The sequence below is a fragment of the Equus asinus genome, chromosome 13 (assembly GCF_041296235.1).
Source record: "Equus asinus isolate D_3611 breed Donkey chromosome 13, EquAss-T2T_v2, whole genome shotgun sequence".
In the NCBI taxonomy this organism is placed as follows: domain Eukaryota; kingdom Metazoa; phylum Chordata; class Mammalia; order Perissodactyla; family Equidae; genus Equus; species Equus asinus.
This window is the reverse complement of record NC_091802.1, coordinates 16,348,416-16,368,923: the sequence shown is the minus strand read 5'-3', so window position 1 is coordinate 16,368,923 and position 20,508 is coordinate 16,348,416. Positions and strand designations below refer to the sequence as shown.

At 37.1% G+C, this 20,508-nt stretch overlaps 1 protein-coding gene across 1 annotated transcript in view; it reads right to left on the bottom strand.

The window, feature by feature from the left end:
- Window positions 1–20,508, bottom strand: part of METTL16 (methyltransferase 16, RNA N6-adenosine) — a 78,258-nt gene that overhangs the window by 32,095 nt on the left and 25,655 nt on the right. The window contains exons 3-6 of the mRNA XM_014826987.3: window positions 18,929–19,128; window positions 14,998–15,138; window positions 12,705–12,820; window positions 9,861–10,003 (exon numbers count right to left, since the gene is read on the bottom strand). Of these exons, the coding sequence (XP_014682473.1) occupies window positions 9,861–10,003; window positions 12,705–12,820; window positions 14,998–15,138; window positions 18,929–19,128 (600 nt within the window). The remainder of the gene's footprint in view (window positions 1–9,860; window positions 10,004–12,704; window positions 12,821–14,997; window positions 15,139–18,928; window positions 19,129–20,508) is intronic.

Genomic DNA, 20,508 nt, shown 5'->3' with positions numbered 1-20,508 from the left:
ATTTCTCAGCAGAAACCTTAAAGGCTAGGAGAAAATGGAATGACACAGATGAAACATTGAAAGACAAAACTTTCAGTCAAGAATACTCTATCCAAGGGCCAGCCCTGTGACCCAGTGGTTAAGTTCATGCACTCCGCTGTGGTAGCCCAGGATTTCACTGGTTTGGATCCTGGGAGCAGACATGGCACTGCTCATCACGTCATGCTGAGGCCGCATCCCACATCCCACAACTAGAAGGACCCACAACTAAGATAGACAACTATGTACTGGGGGGAGTTGGGGAGAAAAAGCAGGGGAAAAAAAAAAAGAAGACTGGCAACAGCTGTTAGCTCAGGTGACAATCTTAGGGGAAAAAAAAAAAAAGAATACTCTATCCAGCAAAACTATCCTTCAGATACGACGGAGAAATAAAAGCTTCCCCAGATAAAAGCTGAGGGAGTTCATCACCACTGGACCTGCCTTACAAAAAACAGTGAAAGGAGCCCACCCATTTGAAACTAAAAGCAAAGGTTTACAAAACCTTGAGAAAGGAGATAAATAAACAGATAGAACCAGAAAATTGCAGCTCTATATCAGAATAGGTTAGTAAACAATTGTACCATAAAAGCTAAAGGGAAAGAAAGCATCAAAAATAACTATAAACACTTTAATTTAGCCACAAATTCACAACATAAAACAGAATAATTTGTGACAACAATAACTCAGAAAGGGAAGAGGAAAGACATAGAACCTGCTTAGGCTAATGGAGATAAGAAGCTATCAGAAAATGGACTATTTCATCTATGAGATCTTTTATACAAACCTCATGGTAACCACTAAATAAAAAAATCAGAGCAGAGGCACAAATCATTAATAAAGAGAACAACATCAAAGAAAACCACTAAACTGAACTGGCAGTCAGAAATACAAGGGAAACAAAACAATGGAAATATACAACTAGAAAACAAGAGATAAAATGGCAGTATTAAACCCTCACATAGCAATAATCACTCTAAATGTAAATGGATTGAATTCTCCAATCAAAAGACATAGAGTAGCTAGATGGATCAAAAAAAACAAGACCCAACAATACACTGCCTCCAGGAAACACATCTCAACTCTAAAGACAAACATAGGCTCAGAGTGACGGGATGGAAGACGATACTCCATGCAAATGGCAAACAAGAGAAAGCAGGTGTTGTCATACTTAAATAAGACAAAGTAGACTTCGAGATAAAAAAGACAATGAGAGACAAAGAGGGGCAGTATATAATGATAAAAGGGACAGTCCACCAAGAGGACATAACACTTATGAATATTTAGGCACCTAACACAGAAGCATCAAAGCACATAAAGCAACTATTACCAGACCCAAATGGAGAAATTCACAGGAACACAATAATAGTAGGGGACCTCAGCACTCCACTTACATCAATGTGTCCACTGTCACAAGAGTAGCCTTTAAATGAAATACCAGTCAACAAGCCAAAGTCAACAAGAGTAGCCTTAAATTAAATACTAGACTAGATGGACTTAATAGATAGATATAGAACATTCAATCCAAAAACAGGAGAATACACATTCTTCTGAAGTGCACATGGAACATTCTCAAAAACAGACCATATGCAGGGAAACAAGGCAAGCCTCAATAAATTCAAGACTGAAATCACATCAAGCATCTTTTATGACCACAATGCTATGAAACTAGAAATCAACTACAAGAAAAAGTCTGGGAAAGGCAAAAATATGTGAAGACTTAACAAAATGCTACTGAACAACCATTTGGATCAATGAGGAAATCAAAGGAGAAATCAAAAAATACCTGGAGACAAATGAAAATGAAAACACAACATACCAACTCTTATGTGGTACTAAGAGGGAAACTTATAGCGATACAGGCCTATCTCAACAAACAAGAAAAATCTCAAATAAACAAGCCACAACTAACAGAAATAGAAAAAAAAAAAGAACAAAGCCCAAAATCAGCAGGAGGAAAATAATAAAAATTACGAAATAGAGACTAAAAAAACAATGGAAAGAATCATTGAAACTAAGAACTGGTTCTTTGAGAAGATAAATAAAACTGACAAACCCTTAGCCAGACTCACTAAGAAAAAAAGAGAGAAGGGTCAAATAAATAAAACTGAAAACAAAAGAGAAAAAAATTACAACAGATACTACAGAAATAGAAAGGAATATAAAAGTATACTATATGCCAACAAATTGGATAACCTAGAAGAAATGAATAAGTTCTTAGACTCATACAACCTCCCAAAACTGTATCAAGAAGAAACAGAGACTCTGAATAGACCAATCAGAAGTAAAGAGATAGAAACAGGAATCAAAAACCTCCTAAAAAACAAAAGTCCAGGACCAGATGGCTTTTCTGGACAATTCTACCAAACATTCAAAGAAGAGTTAATACCTATCCTTCTCAAACTATTCTAAAAAATTGAAGGCGATGGAATGCTTCCTAACTCATTCTATAAGACCAACATTACTCTGACACCAAAATCAGACAAGGACAACAAAAAGAAGGAAAATTATAGACTAATATCACTTATGAACACAGATGCAAAAATTCTCAACAAAATATTAGTAAACCAAATACAGAAATACATTAAGATATTCCATGCTTGTGGATTGGAAGAATAAACATAGATAAAACATCCATACTACCTAAAGCAATCTACAGATTCAATGCAATCCCAATCAGAACGCCAATGAGATTCTTCATGGAAATAGAACAAAGAATCTGAAAATTCATATGGGTCAACAAAAGACCCCAAATAGCCAAAGCAATCCTGAGGAAAAAGAACGAAGCTGGAGGTATCACAATTCCTCACTTCAAAATATACTACAAAGCTTCAGTAACCAAAACAGCATGGTACTGGTACAAAAACAGACACACAGATCCATGGAACAGAACTGAAAGCCCAAAAATAAAACCACACATCTATGGACAGCTAATCTTCAACAAAGGAGCTAAGAATATATAATGGAGAAAGGAAAGTCTCTTCAATAAATGACGCTGGGAAAACTGGACAGCCACATGCAAAGGAATGAAAGTAGACCATTACCTTTTGCCATACCCCAAAATCAACTCAAAATGGATTAAACACTTGAAGGTAAGACCTGAAACCATAAAACTCCTAGAGGAAAATACAAGCAGTACACTTTGACATTGGTCTTAGAAGGATCTTTTTGAATACCTTGCCTACTCGTGCAAGGGAAACAAAAGAAAAAACAAACAGATGGGACTAATCAGACTAAAGAGCTTCTGCAAGGCAAAGGAAACCAGGAACAAAACAAAAAGACGACCAACCAACTGGGAGAAAATATTTGCGAATCATATATCCAACAACGGGTTAATCTCCAAAATATATAAAGAACTCATACAACTCAACAACAAAAAAAAACAAACAACCCGATCAAAAAATGGGCAGAGAGGGCGGGCCTGGTGGCACAGTGGTTAAGTTTGCACGTGCCGCTTTGGCGGCCTGGGGTTTGCCAGTTCAGATCCTGGGTGCGGACTTGGCAAGCCATGCTGTGGCAGGCGTCCCACATATAAAGTAGAGGAAGATGGGCACGGATGTTAGCTCAGGGTTAGTCTTCCTCAGCAAAAAGAGGATTGGCAGCAGATGTTAGCTCAGCTAACCCTCCTAAAAAAAAAAAAGGGCAGAGAATATGAACAGACATTTTTCCAAAGAAGATATATAAATGGACAACAGGCACATGAAAAGATGCTCAACATCACTAATCATCAGGGAAATGCAAATCAAAACTATGAGATATCACCTTACACCTGGTAGAGTGGCTACAATTCCCAAGACAAAAAAGAATAAATATTGGAGAGGATGTGGAGAAAATGGAACAGTCATACACTGCTGGTAGAAATGCAAACTGGTGCAGCCACTATGGAAAACAATATGGAGATTTCTCAAAAAATTAAAAGTAGAAATACTATATGACCCAGCTATTCCACTACTGGGTATTTATCCAAAGAACTTGAAATCAACAATACAAAGTGACATATGCACCCCTGTGTTCACTACAGCATTAGTCACAACAGCCAAGACGTAGAAGCAACCCAAGTGCCCATCAACAGATGAATGGATAAAGAAGATATGGTATATATACATACACACACAGAATACTACTCAGCCATAAAAAAAGACTAAATCATCCCATTTGCAATAATATGGATGGACCTTGAGGGTATTATGTTAAGCAAAATAAGCCAGGCAAAGACAAACACCACATGATTTCACTCATATGCGGAAGATAAACACACGGATAAAGAGAACAGATTAGTCGGTACCAGAGGGGAAGGGGCTGAGGAGGTGGGTGAAAGGGGTAAAAGGGCAGATATGTATGGTTATGGATAAAAACTAGACTATTGATGGTGAGCACAATGCAGTCTATGCAGAAACTGATACATAATAATGTACACCTGAAATTACACAATGTTATAAACCAGTATGACCTCAATAAAATAATTTAAATAAATAAATAAAGTAGCCCATTACCTTTCAGGCTGCTTATCCGTCTACCTACCTTAGCAGGAAGAAAAATCAAAATACCAGTACTGGCCTCCAGTGGAGCTCACAACTGAGAAATGCTCCTTCAGGTTTTAATTGAAAAAATGCCGTTCTATCTACAGAACAAGCTGGTATACTATCTGTCCCCAATAAATCTCCAACTTCTATATCTGTGGTGAGTTGGTACACTGTAGCAAGGAGTACGTTTCTTTCTAACAATACCCCAAAAACACTTTTATTGATTTGCAGCCCTACTTTGGGTCCCAGCCAAAGATGAAACCAGAGGTCAAAGATAGCTATCCATAATAATAGTCTACTCAAAGACTAACTATGGCCGTTTAGTAACAAACAAGAGAAATGGTACATTTTTTGTTAATAGTGAAAAAAAGAAACAGAAACATCAATAAGGTATTAGTTAATTATGGACTGTTGTCAAGCTATTTAAAATTACTGTCATGCATACCACTAACCACAAAGAAACATAAGAATGAAAAAAAAGTAAAGTTAAAAATAAGAGCAGGGGCCAGGGGCTGGCCCTGTGGCTGCGTGGTTAAGTTCACGTGCTCTGTGGCAGTGGCCCAGGGTTTTGCTGGTTTGGATCCTGGGTACGGACATGGTACCACTAGTCAGGCCACATTGAAGTGGCATCCCACGTGCCACAACTAGAAGGACCCACAACTAAAAATATACAACTATGCACTGGGGGGATTTGGGGAGAAAAAGCAGAAAGAAAAAAAAAAAAAGCAAAGGTCAGCTCAGTGGTGTAGCAGTTAAGTTCATGCACTCCACTTCAGTGGCCCAGGGTTCATCAGTTTAGATCCTGGGCATGGACCTGCACACTGTGCATCAAGCCTTGCTGTGGCAGCGTCCCACATGGAAGAACTAGAATGACTTACAACTAGGATAAACAATAGGATAAACAACTATGGACTGGGGCTTTGGGGAGGAAAAAAAAAGAGGAAGACTGACAATGGATGTTAGCTCAAGGCCAATCTTCCTCACTAAAAAAATAAATAAATAAATAAAAAGCTGAGAACCTCAATGTATTTAAAATAAATAAATAAATAAAATCAGTGGCCAGCCCAGTGGCATAGTGGTTAAGTTCATGTGCTCTGCTTCGGCGGCCTGGGGTTCACAGGTTCAGATCCCAGGCATCGACCTAGACACGGCTCATCAAGCCATGCTGTGGCAGCAACCCACATACACAATAGAGGAGGACTGGCACAGACGTTAGCTCAGCAACAATCTTCCTCAAGCAAAAAGAGGAAGACTGGCAACAGATGTTAGCTCAGGGCCAATCTTCCTCATCAAAAAATAAACAAATAATATAAAAGCAGAAGACAAAATTCTTTGTATTCATAATTACGACCATGGGAATAAAAGAGGGGCAGCTGAATGGAAATGCACCCAAAATAAGCTAATAGTTGTGTCAGAGTGCTAGGATCAATGTTTTTTCCATTTTCTAATTTTCTGTAAGTGTGGTTATGTTGCTTAAGAGATAAAAAAATTATACATTTTAATAATATCTAACATTAAATAGCACTTCACAGTCTACATGCACATTAACATGTAATTTTACGTCATTCTCAGAACCTTAAAAGATATTATTCCGACGTTATAGACAATAAGAAAGAAGTGGCTTACCCTTTTATAAAGGCAAGTCAAACTTCGTAATAGAACTGGTCAGTCTTTTAGCTGGAGAATTAACTAAAAGCTCAGTTACAAAATCTACAATTGTTCCCTGCAACCATTACTTATCGCACCACATAACTATAGTAGTCCTAGTTCAAAAAAAACAAAAGGGAGAGGGAGCTCTACGTGAAAATAAAATAACAAGGTGCTTGTAACACTTCCTTTCAGCAAAGTGACCACAGAATTTAAATCTACTGGATTCCTAGAACAGTCAAGAGTTAAAATAATTCTTTTTAATATTCATTATTATCAAATATATATTCACTTAATTCTAGACCCTATGGGGTATGAGGTAGCTATAATCATCCCATTTTACCAATGAGAAAACAACATTTAAAAGATTAAGTCAAAGAATCATATTGAAAAGGCCCAGATTATTAAATGTATCACCTATCACCAAACATGGATTGGACCCAAATCAAAGAAGCATCCACCATCTGCCAGGGGGTAGGGAATAGAAAGGAAAACACAAAAAGAGGTAAAACGGGTGAAACCAGTATTAAGTTGGAATTTTGTAAGCTATAGATCTTTGGTTCCTGGAAAAATCATAAAATTACTGCCATACTGGGTTATCAGCTATAGACATAACAGGCAATGACAAACCTAATAACCAGGTAGAATTCAGGCCATGAGGAGTTTGATAAAGTCTGCTAATTTATTTAGAAGATTAGGTGAGTGGATCTCTAAAAAAGAAAATGCTACTAAGTAAGCTCAAGTCACAGGCACAAAAAGTGAAACGTAAGGATAACAAGCACCTGTAGATCTTTGTCAATGGTAGAAAGGCCGTGTCTACTAAGAAGTCCAGGGCAGGCTGGGCTGCAGAGGCTGCATGGGGTGGCGGAAAGACTACTGGACCAGAATCAAGAGATCTGGGTCCCAAGTTCCTAATCTGTAAAACTAAGAGTTTAGATAAATTTACCTCCCAAGAGCCTCCCAGCTGCAAAATTCCTTAAGATGGAAAACAAAACTGCAGTTGCTGCTGAGCGCGACTTAGGTGAGGCACGAATCACAACAGGGAGGTGAGGCATCTTGAGTGCCATCACTGAGATGAGTCCAACAAACAACTCATTTTGCCCCATAATTTTAAAAATTCTGCATATTTTCTGTACTTTGTCAGGAACAAGATGAAAAACAGTCTAGAAGGACAAAAAGTAGATGGTGGGGTTAAAATACTTGTTTTTAATCCCTTATTTTTCTGAGCTTCAAAATATGCAGTTTTCACAGCACTCTAAAATTTGAGTCGCAGTGGTATAAACACTATGTCAACTATAAAAACATGCAGGAGGACGTGAACTGGTAATATGTACAAATGAAAGTCGTCATGGTACAATGTGAAATTCTAAACAATATTTTTGAATACTGTTTCAAAAAACATTGCTCTAATCTCTTTTCAATAAAAATCACTTCATTTCTTCCCTTCTTTCTTTTATCGTCCCTCTCAACCTGCCTGAGTCTTAACAGAGCAGACAAGACAGCTGTCCCCCGTTTTTAAATAAATCATAACTGGGTAACATCTCCCATCTATGATACCAAGCTTGAAATGATCAATTCTCCAGATACATGATGGGCCCTAGCAATTTATCCTTCCCAGCAAATGTATGCCTTTCATTCAATTTGGGGCTACCATAGTCTGTACAGGCAGACTTGGAATACTGACCAATTTCTCTACCTTAGAATGGTATTCCTTTAAAACATATTTTTGTAGTTCAAATGGAACTTTGGAAATAGAAGTTTACTGATTAAAAGCCTCCTAAAAACAACTTTCTCCATTTCCCTGATTGGCTCCAGTCCTCTCAAAAGCCAACAGATACTAAAATGGCCACAAGGCCCTGGTTACCACTTTTCATGAATTTCTACGTTCTGTTACTTTATTTAAGTTTATTTTAGTTACTCAGACTCTTCTGAATGCTCAGTATAACTTAAGCCTCTTTCTTCTTCATATCCTAATGTGTCTTCGAAGAAACCAATTTAAAGCAAAAGTTGCCTAACCTTTGGTTGCAATAATGTGTAAATTTTGTGAGAGGTAGACCATCCAATAATCCAGTTCCTTTCCACAAATATTTAAACAAACTCACATTTAACAAATCAGGATATTTGTTGATTTTGGAATTGGCCTTTTATTAAAATAAGCAGCTTTAAACACCTACAAATCCAAAAGAAAAAGAAAAAGAAAAAGAAAAACTTCCCTATTTAGCAATTCCACTTCTGGGTATATACCCAAAAGAATTGAAAGCAGGGTCCTTTTTATTTAAAGATTTTATTTTTCCTTTTTCTCCCAAAGCCCCCCGGTACATAGTTGTGTATTTTTAGTTGTGAGTCCTGCTAGTTGTGGCATGTGGGATGCCTCCTCAGCATGGCCTGATGAGTGATGCCATGTCCACGCCCAGGATCTGAACCGGCAAAACCCTGGGCCGCTGAAGCAGAGTGCGTGAACTTAACCACTTGGCCACAGGGCTGCCCCGAAAGCAGGGTCTTAAGAGACATTTGCACACCCGTGTTCACAGCAACATTATTCACAATCATCAAAAGGTGGAAGCTAGCCAAGTGTCTACCAACAGATGAATGAATAAACAAAATGTGATCTACACATATAATGGAATATTAGTATTATTCAGTCTTAAAAAAAAGGAAATTCTGATACAGGCTATAACATGAATGAATATTGAGGACATGATGCTAAGTGAAAGAAGCCAGTCACAAAAGGACAAATACTGCTTGATTCTACTTATTTAAGGAACCTAGAATAGTCAAACTCATAGACAGAAAGCAGGAGTAGTTATTGTCAGGGACTGGGGGGAATGGGGGAATGGGGAGTTGTTGTTTAATGGGTATAGAGTTTTAGTTTTACAAGAAAGTTCTGGAGATTAGTTGTACAACAATGTAAATGTACTTAACACGACTGAACTGTACACTTTAAAAATGTTTAAAATGATAAATTTTATGTTATGTGTACTTTATGACAATTTAAAAAAATCTTCTCTATGTCCCAAGGCTAAATCCTAGGGTTGAAAGCCCTTTTAGTTTTAAACTACAGCATTAGCCATCATTGCAACAACACTTGGTAGGGTGAGAAGTCAAGCAAGACAAATAGCTTTTTTTGAGTACCTTATGCTGCTTAATGACAGGTATGTTGTCCAAAATAATCAGCTGTTAAAAAGGAATAGCCTTAACTCTCCCCTGGAACTGGTTAGTGATCTCAGTTTCCCTTCATTAAGTTCTTGACAGCTCAATGTCCTCACATCTGTCACTGTTTGGGAGACTGATTCCAAGAACATAAATTGCTTCAAGGACTAGGCAACAAATTTATTCTGGTTCATGGGACAGATCTGAACCCATCTGTTTCCAAATCAAAAGCCATATTTGAATCAGTTTTGTTCCATCACAGTATCGTACTAATGGGAGCAATACAATCAAACAGTATTTTCCTCCTTTCTATCCACGTAATATAGATGATTACATGAAACACAAATCAATTAAAGCACAAGAGCATCCTCAGAAACAGGGTCTTTGCAGACCGTAGGATCTGATACCTTTTCAATTTTTATGTTTATTCTTCAGACCATTATGATTATGTTTCCTCTAAGTGATACGGTTTCTTTTGGAAATTACACAGGAGGAAATATTTCCACATTGTAATAACCAACTTACCTTAATCTTTTTTTAAGTTGTAAACTGTCATGGATGATCCTCTTAACAAACTCTAATTCACCTCCTTCTGCCATGATCTCTGTGATACCGCCTGTGTTTACAGAACTAGGTGGAGGTCTTCGAGGATTTCGAGAGTTTACTCCCTGAACAACAAAAAACTCTGGTGAAAAATTTTTACACCTTAAGATCAAGTCTTTGACTGTAATCCAGTTCTAAGTAAGGATGCTTAGATGTAATTTTAGTTTCCAAATATCATGCTAGATTTAGGATTTAAAAATCATATAGCCATTGCAATTTACATTTTAAACTGCATTCATGCAAATATTCCTTTCCAGGGTCTTTTATCTTTCCTCTTTGTGATTAAACACACGCACACACACAAAAAATGTTTTTACCTTTTTATGTAGTCTAATCTGTCACTTTTCCTTTATGCTTTCTGTCTTGGCATCATGCACAGAAAATATTCCACCCAAAGACTATATAAATGTTTACAAATGTTTTCTTCTAGTACTTTCATGGTTTCACTTTTTAAATTTAAATATTTAATCCACTCCTACCTGATACCATATTAAAAAAATTAACTCAAAAATGGATCAAAGATCTAAATATAAAAGCTAAAACTATAAAACTCTTAGGAGAAAATATATGAGTAAATTTTCATGACCTTGGATTAGGCAATGGTTTCTTAGACATGACATCAAAAGCACAAGCAATAAAAGAAAAAAATAGATAAACTGGACTTCCTCATAATTAAAACTTTTGAGTTGCAAAGGAGACCATCCAGAAAGTGAAAAGACAGAATGGGAGAAAACGTTTGCAAATAATATATCTAATAAGGGACTATGTCTAGAATACATTTTCTTTCAACAATAAAAAAAAGAAAAATAATACAATTTTTAAATGGGCAAAGGATCTGAATAGGTATTTCTCCAAAGAAGATAAACAAATGGCCAAGAAGCACAGGAAAAGATGTTCAATACCATTAGCCATCAGGGAAACGCACATCAAAGCCACAGTGAGATACTACTTCACACCCACTAGGATGGCTGTAATCAAGAAGACAGATGTAGATAACAAGTGGTGACAAGGATATAGAGAAATTGGAACCCTCATACACTACTGCTGGTGGAATGAAAAATGGTCAGCCACTTTAGTCTGGCTGTTTCTCAAACAAACAAACATACAATTACCATATGATCCAGTAATTCCACTCCTAGGTATATATCCAAGAGAAATAAAAACATATATCCACCCAAACACTTTTATAAGAATGCTCACAGCAGCAGCATTATAATAGCCAAGACGTGGAAACAACCCAAATGTCCATCAACTGATTAAGTAAAATGTGATATATTCATACAGTGAAATATTATTCAGCAATAAAAAGAAATGAAGTACTGATCCATGCTGCAATATGGACGGATACTTAGTGAAAAAGTCAGTCACAGAAGACCATATATTGTATGATCCCATTTATATGAAACGTCCAAAACAGCAAATCCATAGAGACAGAAAGTAGAGGGGTGGTTGCCTAGGACTAAGGGGGCTGCAGGGAAACCGAGAGTAACTACTAATCGGTATAGGACTTTTTGGGGGGGGGGTGATGAAAATGTTCTAAAATTGACCATGGTGATGGCTATACAACGCTGTAAATATACCAAAAATAATTAAATTCTACTCTTTAAGTGGGTGAATTGTCTGGTATGTGAATTAAATCTCAATAAAGCTGTTATAAAAAGATATTTAGCTCTGGCGCTAGTAATACTCTATTTCCTTATCTGGATGCTGGTTTCACAGGAGTGTTCACTTTGAAAAGTCCAGTTTATACTTACAGCATGTGTACTTTTACATATGTACGTCATACCTTAATATTGTTAAAAAAAACTGTACTGCAGGACCTAGCTATCTTATAACTTACCTTCAACAAAAGCTACAATTTAGATTTCTTAAATCCTGCTTCACTTTATGTTCCAATCTAGAATGTTGGTATTGCTAATAAATTTCAGTCCAACATCCTCCCCTACACCAAAAAAAAACTAATCCATCTGGAATTTACTTTATTTTCAGGTATGTAAATTGTACTTTCAGGGTATTTGAGTGATTCTAAAACAATTTATTCTCCCAAAGTTTTAAGCATACACACCTCCTCATTTCCTTCTGATTAATATTTTTCAATTTCTATTAATGGGGAATTAAATAGATGAAGGAAAACTTAGGTAAAGACAATAACATTTTAGAGCATTGAGTTTCTTAATAGGTTAGTTGTTTTCATCCAACATTTCTCTTTCCATATTCCTGAGCAAATAAATTTTTCACCTGAAGTTGAAAGACTAAACTGGACATTTTACTATCAAATGACAGGTGGCAGTAAAAACAGTGATCTCCCCCCTAAGCCAATAAGCCCAATATGAGTGGACTGTGACCTAAGTTGATCCAATCAGAGGAAATCCAAAGGTTCAATGGTTTGGGGAAGAAAAGAGTTTTCTCTTCACTCTTTCCCCCTCCCTAAATATTACTCTGCCAAAAGTAAATCAGCCTAAGAACAAAAAAAAAAGGCCAGGTCAGAGCCAAAAGAAACCTGGAAAAACACAGCCTCAGCCCTGACACTACTATGAACTCCTTAATCAAGTTGTTCCTGAAGTCCAAATTACTGCTGGATTTCTTAGATATGTAAGTCAATAAACTTTCTTTGTTGTTAAGGCCATTTGAATTGGGTTTTCAGATGCTTGACACCAGAACGTTCTGATACAGCTTCCAAAATAAAAGTTGCTCTTTGCTCTTATCTTCACAAACAAGGAAAACTTAGGCAAATATTTAATTGCTTTAAAGCAGAAGATATTTTACCTTGGCTTCCAACTGATTGGCAAAAAAGGGAGGGTTGCACATGCAAAAGTCATAGATTATCTCAGATTCCTCTTTAAGAGCGTCCATCAGGAGTGTCTTCTGTGGTACTTTTACCACTAGGAGAAAAAATAGGAACTGTTAACTAGTATTAATGCTGTGGTAGTTTTCACATATGTCCAAATTCTTTGACAGAAGGGACCTCTAGTCCCTTCGAGAGGTGAAGTTTAATATCCCTCTCCTTAAGTGTAGGCTGCTCAGTGACTCGCTTTTACTGAACAGAAATGATAGAAGTGACACAGGGCATCACTTCTGAGGCTAGGTCATAAAGAGCAATATGGCTTCCTCCTTGCTCTCTCTGTTGAATTACCTGCTCTAGGAGAAGCCAGCTGACATGCTGTAAGAATGCTCAAACAGCCCTCAGGAGAGATCCACAGGGCAATGAACAATGCTTCCTGCCTACCCCCGGTCAGTCCTTCAGACGACTGCAACCTCATTAAAGACTCTAACCAGAACCACCCAGCTAGGCCATGCCCAAACGCCTGACCCATAGAAACTAGGAGATGATAAATGTTTATTGTTTAAAACTGCTAGATTTTGGAGTAACCTGTAATATAGAAATGTAGAAATAAAAAACACATAAACAATATTAGTATTTCCCCTTACAATGATATGTTTAACACTAGCAATAAAAGCCTACTTCTTCCATAAAGAGACATAGTCTAATGACAAAAAAAATGAACAGCCTTTTATATATACAATAAGCACAAAAATAAAAAGTAACTGATTACTAAGGGGATGTGACTATTTGTAGCACAGTTCCACATACTGAAATTAAAAAGATGGTATATTTTAATCAATAGTAGGGTTCTCTTCCTTTTAACATCTTGGTGACTAGGTTACTTCATATACAATAGATACTCATTATTCATAGTAGTGATGTTCTATAAAGTCACCACAAACACTGAATTAGTGAATAGTGAACCTTTAGCTCCTAGAAATACAGGCTTAGGTTAACTGTGAGCCTCTGGTCACAACATTTTCATCAGCCAATCAATACATAACCTTGTTTTATGTGTGTTTCTGTTTAAAGACACCTTATTTAATATATATTGCTGATTCATTAACATTGAACTCACAGCCAACAGCGCTCTAACTCATGTGTGAACGAAGCTCATCTAACACACCTATTTTCTCTATAAGGCACACCACAACCTTTTTGTACTCAGTAACACTGGATAGCATTTAAGCACTATGTTTAGGGACCATTTTAAACAGCAAAATCACCAAGAAAAAACACAAAACTGCAAAAAAATGTGGCACCAAATAGATCAGGAAAAGACACTTATTTACAATATGAGAGCTGAAACAATAGCAGAGTGTCGCTTGTTTCAACTTCAGCTTGGAACATGCACGTTGGGTAACGATTTTTTTTTACTGCTCTGCATATGTCTTTGAATGACCACAAAGGTACCACAAGTATTGATTTTGAGGTTAAAAATAACTCTGAGTATTCCTCAAAAAACTAAAAATAGAACTACCATACGATCCAGCCATCCCACTACTGGGTATTTATCCAAAGAGCCTGAAGTCAGCAATCCCAAAAGTCCTGTGCACCCCAATGTTTATTGCAGCACTGTTTACAATAGCCAAGACGTGGAAGCAACCTAAGTGCCCATCAACAGACGAATGGATAAAGAAGATGTGGTACATATATACAATGGAATACTACTCAGCTGCAAAACAGAACAAAATCATTCCATTTGCAATAACATGGATGGACCTTGAGAGAATTATGTTAAGTGAAATAAGCCAGCCAGAGAAAGATAATCTGTGTATGACTCCACTCATATGAGGAATTTAAAACTATGGACCAAGAACAGTTTAGTGGATACCAGGGGAAAGGTGGGGTGGGGGGTGGGCACAAAGGGTGAAGTGGTGCACCTACAACATGACTGACAAACATTAATGTACAACTGAAATTTCACAAGATTGTAACCTATCAATAACTCAATAAAAAATAATAATAAAAAAAAAGAATCTAAAAAAAACAAATCAAAACAAAAATAACCCTGAGTAGGCAAATTCACAAATATTAAAGCCATGCAGTTATGGGGATCAACTGTATTTACTATATGTCTTCCTGACTTAATTCGGATAACAAAACAGCAAACTCAATTACAGATTTTTAAAAATTACCAAAGTTTGTTTATTAAAGCAAAAAATAATGAGATACGTTAAATTAGAAAGGCAGGTTAATAAAGCTTGAAAGGGATATTTATTCTGTAGAGCTAACCTTTTATAAGATCAGATAAGTTATTCTGTTCCACATTTTTCTTTGCATAGTTGAAACACATATCATCTACTTCTGTTGCAAGGAAATACCAGCCATTTAAGGTTGTTCCAAGTAAAGGATAGATGCAGGATGCCCCGGTACCTAGCAAAAAGAAAATTCAAAACACACTGAGCACACCTGAGGGAGAGATGAAACTAACAAGCAAAAACACCGTGCTTCTCTTTTTAGAATTCTTTTTTTTTTTCTGCTTTTCATCCCCAAATCCCCCCAGTACATAGTTGTATATTTTAGTTGTGGGTCCTTCTAGTTGTGGCATGTGGAATGCCACCGCAGCATGGCTGGATGAGCAGCGCCATGTCCGCGCCCAGGATCCAAACTGGAGAAACCCTGGGCCGCTGAAGCAGAGCGCAGGAACTTAACCACTCAGCCACAGGGCCAGCCCCTCTTCTTAGAATTCTTATAGCCTTAACAACAAGCGGGTACCTGATTATATACACGCTCTGGCTACTGGGTTCTCTAATCATTTCACGTATGTTAGTCTTACCTCACAATGGGATTCAAATTTCCTAGAAGACAGAAACCTTGCTGTCCTCTTCTTTTGTATATTGTATGCAAAATTAAGTGTGTACAATTAGCTGATGATCAAGGAATATATGACTAATCAACTGAAAATGATCAAAACTCAACTTAATCTACTTTATAAAGTCTTCATTTTAAATCTCAGACAAAACGTGATCTTCTTAAAATAAATCCATGCTCTCTGTTAAAATACTACAGTAATATCTTAAAATAAATCAACGTACATCCCAGTCTCCAAAAGCAGAAAAAAATACATAGGGTATAAAATTTCTATGATCTTAAACAGCCCAATTCCTCCTATATCTGTAAACTGTTACTTGAAGGAAACGAGAAGAAAAAAAACTAAAGAGAAAATTCATTTCTTAGACGTGGAGACATGGAAAGACATTTAATCCAGATACAAAACATCAGTCATTGGCTTACCCTACCATAGTTTCAAGGAAGACATCCAGAAGGAAACGTTTCAGGCAAAAATCACCCTGACAACCAGGGTTTGATCCTAAACATGTACCTTGAATAATCTCGATCCATGGACTGGACAACACACTAACCACAAATATTGCTTTCACATCTACTGACCAATCCTGGCCAATAAGCTTTTAAAGAGGATATTCAAGAGAAGAAAAGCCAATGTTTCTCCCAAAGGTCTACCCTCGGGAGAACGTACAGTCAGCCCGTACCAGCCACTGTAGGCCTGCTTCCTCCTGACCACATCTTGGTGCCAATCCAGCCTTCTATGGATTTGGCAGGAAGAGGTGGAGGCTAGAGATATTCCTAACCCAGAGGAAACCCAGGATTATCTTATTGCTTCTTCATTAAGTATTCTGAACAAGATAGTAAAATACACGACAACAACTGATGGCCAGAACATTTAAGCTCTTTGACGGTCACAATGATTGCTACACTTCCTATCATGTTTATCTAATAGCATCCTGGCCCTGATGCCACTGGGCAAATACCTCCTTGGGGATGTGTGAGGTGGTGAGGGAAGGGTTGGTAAAGGGTACTCAAGCTCCTCCCAGAGGCCACAATTATTTAGACCCTGCTAGCCATTCTTGTAAGCCAGAGTCACTCAGAATAAGGATACTTAAGTAGCACTTTCAGCAATGTAGGAAAAAAATCCAGACCAGATTCCAGGACCTTGGTTCTCACACAACTGCCTCTCTCTTCATACTTCAATTTCATTTAAAAGGAAAAAGAGAAAAAGTACACTTTCTTTCAGTTACCCAATGATCAGGTACCTCCAGGGTAATAAACAGGTAAAAAGAAAGACCTGCCTTCAGCCAAAAAAATCTCGTTTCTCAATTCTTACAATCCAAAGTCTTGTATTCTAACATCCTAATCCCCTCAAAAAGCTGAATGACATTTTTAAATGGGTAATAATCTTGTAATGATAAACAAAAATGGAAAGTGTATAATCATAGAATTAGAGCAAACTGATGGAGTCTGGGGGGAGAATTTATATAAAACCCTAATTAGAATCAATGTGATTTCAGCAAGAGTGCCCCTTGTGAAGAGCTAAAATCCATTAACCTCCTATATCCCCAAGTGTTATTTTAGAAGGTTTGGGGCATAATTAAAATAAATTAGCACCAAACAAGCTCTCAAGCTTTCTAAGCTTTCTATAACCAATCAGCCAATCTTCTGCCATGAACATAAAAGGGCAGAAGCTTTTGTTAAATCCCATTATTTTTACACAGTGCTTAGCTCATAGGGGGTGTTCAGAAATTTGAATGTTGAAAGAATGATGTATTTATCCATCAACATTCAATAAATTATTTATTGGACACCTACTATGTACCAGAAATTTTGCTAGGCCTTGGGATATTATAGTAAGCAAAAAAGTAACAGGCTCTGAACTTTATAATCTAGTGGGTGTTTACCACAGAGGCTTTTAAAAGGAACCCATTACAGTGGCCAAGATGTGATCAGAAATAGATTTACACACACTTTCTGTAGAATGGAAGAGAGAGGCAACAGAGTGGATGAGAAGAGCGCAGTTGAGAAGGTATTCTGTAGACCAGGAGAGATGATGGAGACTTGGTCCAGGGTGGAGGCAGTGGAGAGAAGCAGACGATTTAAGAAATATTTGAGAGAGAAAAACCAACAGGAAATGGTGACAGACATTCTCAATGAGAATGGGGAGAAGTAAATATCAAGGATGACAGGGTGGACTGTGGTGGATTCGCTGAAGTAAGAAACAAAGGAAGAGGACCAAGATTAGGAAAAAAGAATATGAGCCTGATCCGGGACGTAGGAAAGTCTGAGGAGTTTTTCAGATATCTAAGTTTCTGAAATACATGGGACTAGAGTTCAAGAAAACAAATCTAAGTTGGAGGAATATACAGATTTGTAGGTTATTTGCATGGAGGTGGAAAATAAAGTCACAGATGTGGATGAAATTGCCCAGAGGTAGGCTGCTGCATAAGAAAAGGGCTAAAGACTGAGCTCAACATTTAATGGCCAGATACAGGAAAGTAAGCCCGAAAAGGGGAGAAGGGTGATTAGAAATGAAAGAGGAAAACCAGAGGAGTCTGGTGTCATGCAAGTCAATGGAGGAGAGTGCATAGAGGATAAAGGAGGGGTCAATAAATGCTGCAGAAAAGGTAGTGTATGATCAGGACTGAAATGCACACAAACATCAAAGTTAAACATTTACTACTACCTAGAAATTGTGTTTCCTATTAACTATACTATATTTAGAAGTAAAGTCATAGAGTTTTGAATTCCAGTTTTCCCATAAAGGACTAGTAAAGGCCAAAGGATTAAAAAATTTTTAATCCTAGTAAATGAAAACACTGGCTATGATAAACATAAATTTATAATTGCAAAACATAGCCTGGCTTCATTTCCTTCTGTATCTCCACTTACTCTTTCAAAGGAACCAAACTGGAACAGTTTTCTCCATTGTAAAAGTCTACAATTAAAATCTTACCCTACCCTCTACAAATAATCACTCAAGAGATTCCCAAAAGTATTCAGGCCCACATGATCTTTTATTAAATAGCCATCACCACAAAATCCCAATATGGGGACTACTGTACTAATACCAAACAATTCAGAGTAAATATAATGCCCAACAGACACAGACATCAACATGGTAATCTGGAAAGCTAAGAAAACAAGAGCCTCACTTCCCTTCTGCACCTCTCTTACCCTGTTTGGTGCTGACAATCCCTTCACAAGAGAAATTGAGAAAAAGACAAGCCCAGGTGTAGCAAATAAGAACAGTAATATCCACAGCCAGCTTCTTTCACCCAAGAAACACCCAGAAGAGAAGTTCACAGAGAATTTGACCTTGCAAAATTTATGAAACTTATGTTTAGCCAAAAAAGAATTTTAAACCATATACCTATGTCAATTCCTCTTCGGAGAGTACTTTTGTCAGAATCCTGATGACCGATCAGATCTTCCACCCAATGAATATAGTTGAGTCTCAAGGGAACTGTGGGAATTAGTCGCTCCAATGGAATATCAATAGACAGTCCAAAATCTTCCCTTAGGAGAGTACAGGTCAGAGCTCTGACTGCTTCAGGATCTTTAAAATTAAGACTGAGGGGTAGAGAAAAAGAAGTAAAACTGATTAGTAAGATTCACTAAGCTGTAAAAACTCTATGGCAGCCAGGCAATACCAAACTCCCATTTGAATTTCCTAGGAGATCACAATAAATAGCTCTATAGAGCATTCAGCACAGTGGCATACACACCTGGGTGTTTAACACAGTCACAGTAAATGAAAAGCAGTATAAATTCCACCGAAAACACTGTATTTTTCACACATGGAGTATAGAAGAGCAGCGTGCCTCCCTTCCAATTCCTGCCTGATCCTCTCTTTACTTCGTTATGTGAGGCTGGACAAGTTATTTAACCTCTACGAGACTGTTTCCTCAGCTGTAGAATGGAGATAATGGTACCTATGTTATAGTGCTGCTGTGAGATGATCTGTGAAGCGTACTTAGCATAACGTCTAGTACAAAGTAACTATTTTATAAATGCTGGCTATTCTTCTATTATCATTAACATCATTCGACATTAGCATTCTTTGAAAATCATACTTAAATGTGGAAAGAAAGCAGTAAAAAATGTTTAATAATGAAAATATGATAAGATACTTAAATATAACAAAGACTATAGATACCAAATTTAAAACGTAACTATTTTTAGCAGCTTTACTGAGGTACAATTTACATACTATAAAAGTCAACTGTAAGTAAACAATTCAATAATTTTTAGTACATTTGCAGCAGTGCAATCATCACGACAATCCAATTTTAGAACACGTCCATCACCCCAAAAAGAAACCTCGTGTCCATTTGCAAGTCATTCCTCGTCCACCCTCAGCTCTAGACAACCACCAATGCACTTTCTGTCTCGACAGATTTAACTTTTACAGATGTTTCATATAAATGAAATCATAGAATATGTGTTCTTTGTATCTGGATTCTTTCACTCAGCACAATGTTTGTGAGGTTCATCCACTGAGTAGCACATATCAGTACTTCATTCCTTATTATGGCCAAATAATATTCTATTGGGTAGATAATCAAATTGTAGTTTATTTGTCATATCGATAACCACATCTGTGGTTTATCTATGCACCACTTGATGGACAGTTGAACTGTTTCTACTTTTTGGCTATCACGAACAATGCTACTATAAATATTCTACATACAAGTCTTTGTAAGGATATGTTTTCATTTCTCTTGGGTAGATACTTAGGAATGGATCCTATGATATATCTGTTTAACTTGTTAAGAAACTTGTGCCAGTAGAACTATTCTAATCTTAAAATGCTGCTAAGCTGAAAATCTTAAAAAGAAAACCAATGGATGTTATTTATAACAGGGTAATGAAAAGACAGAGCAGAAAGCCAGTAGATGGGACTGAACTATGAAAGGTAAGAAGAGCTTTGAAACTGTCTGCTGGGGCCAG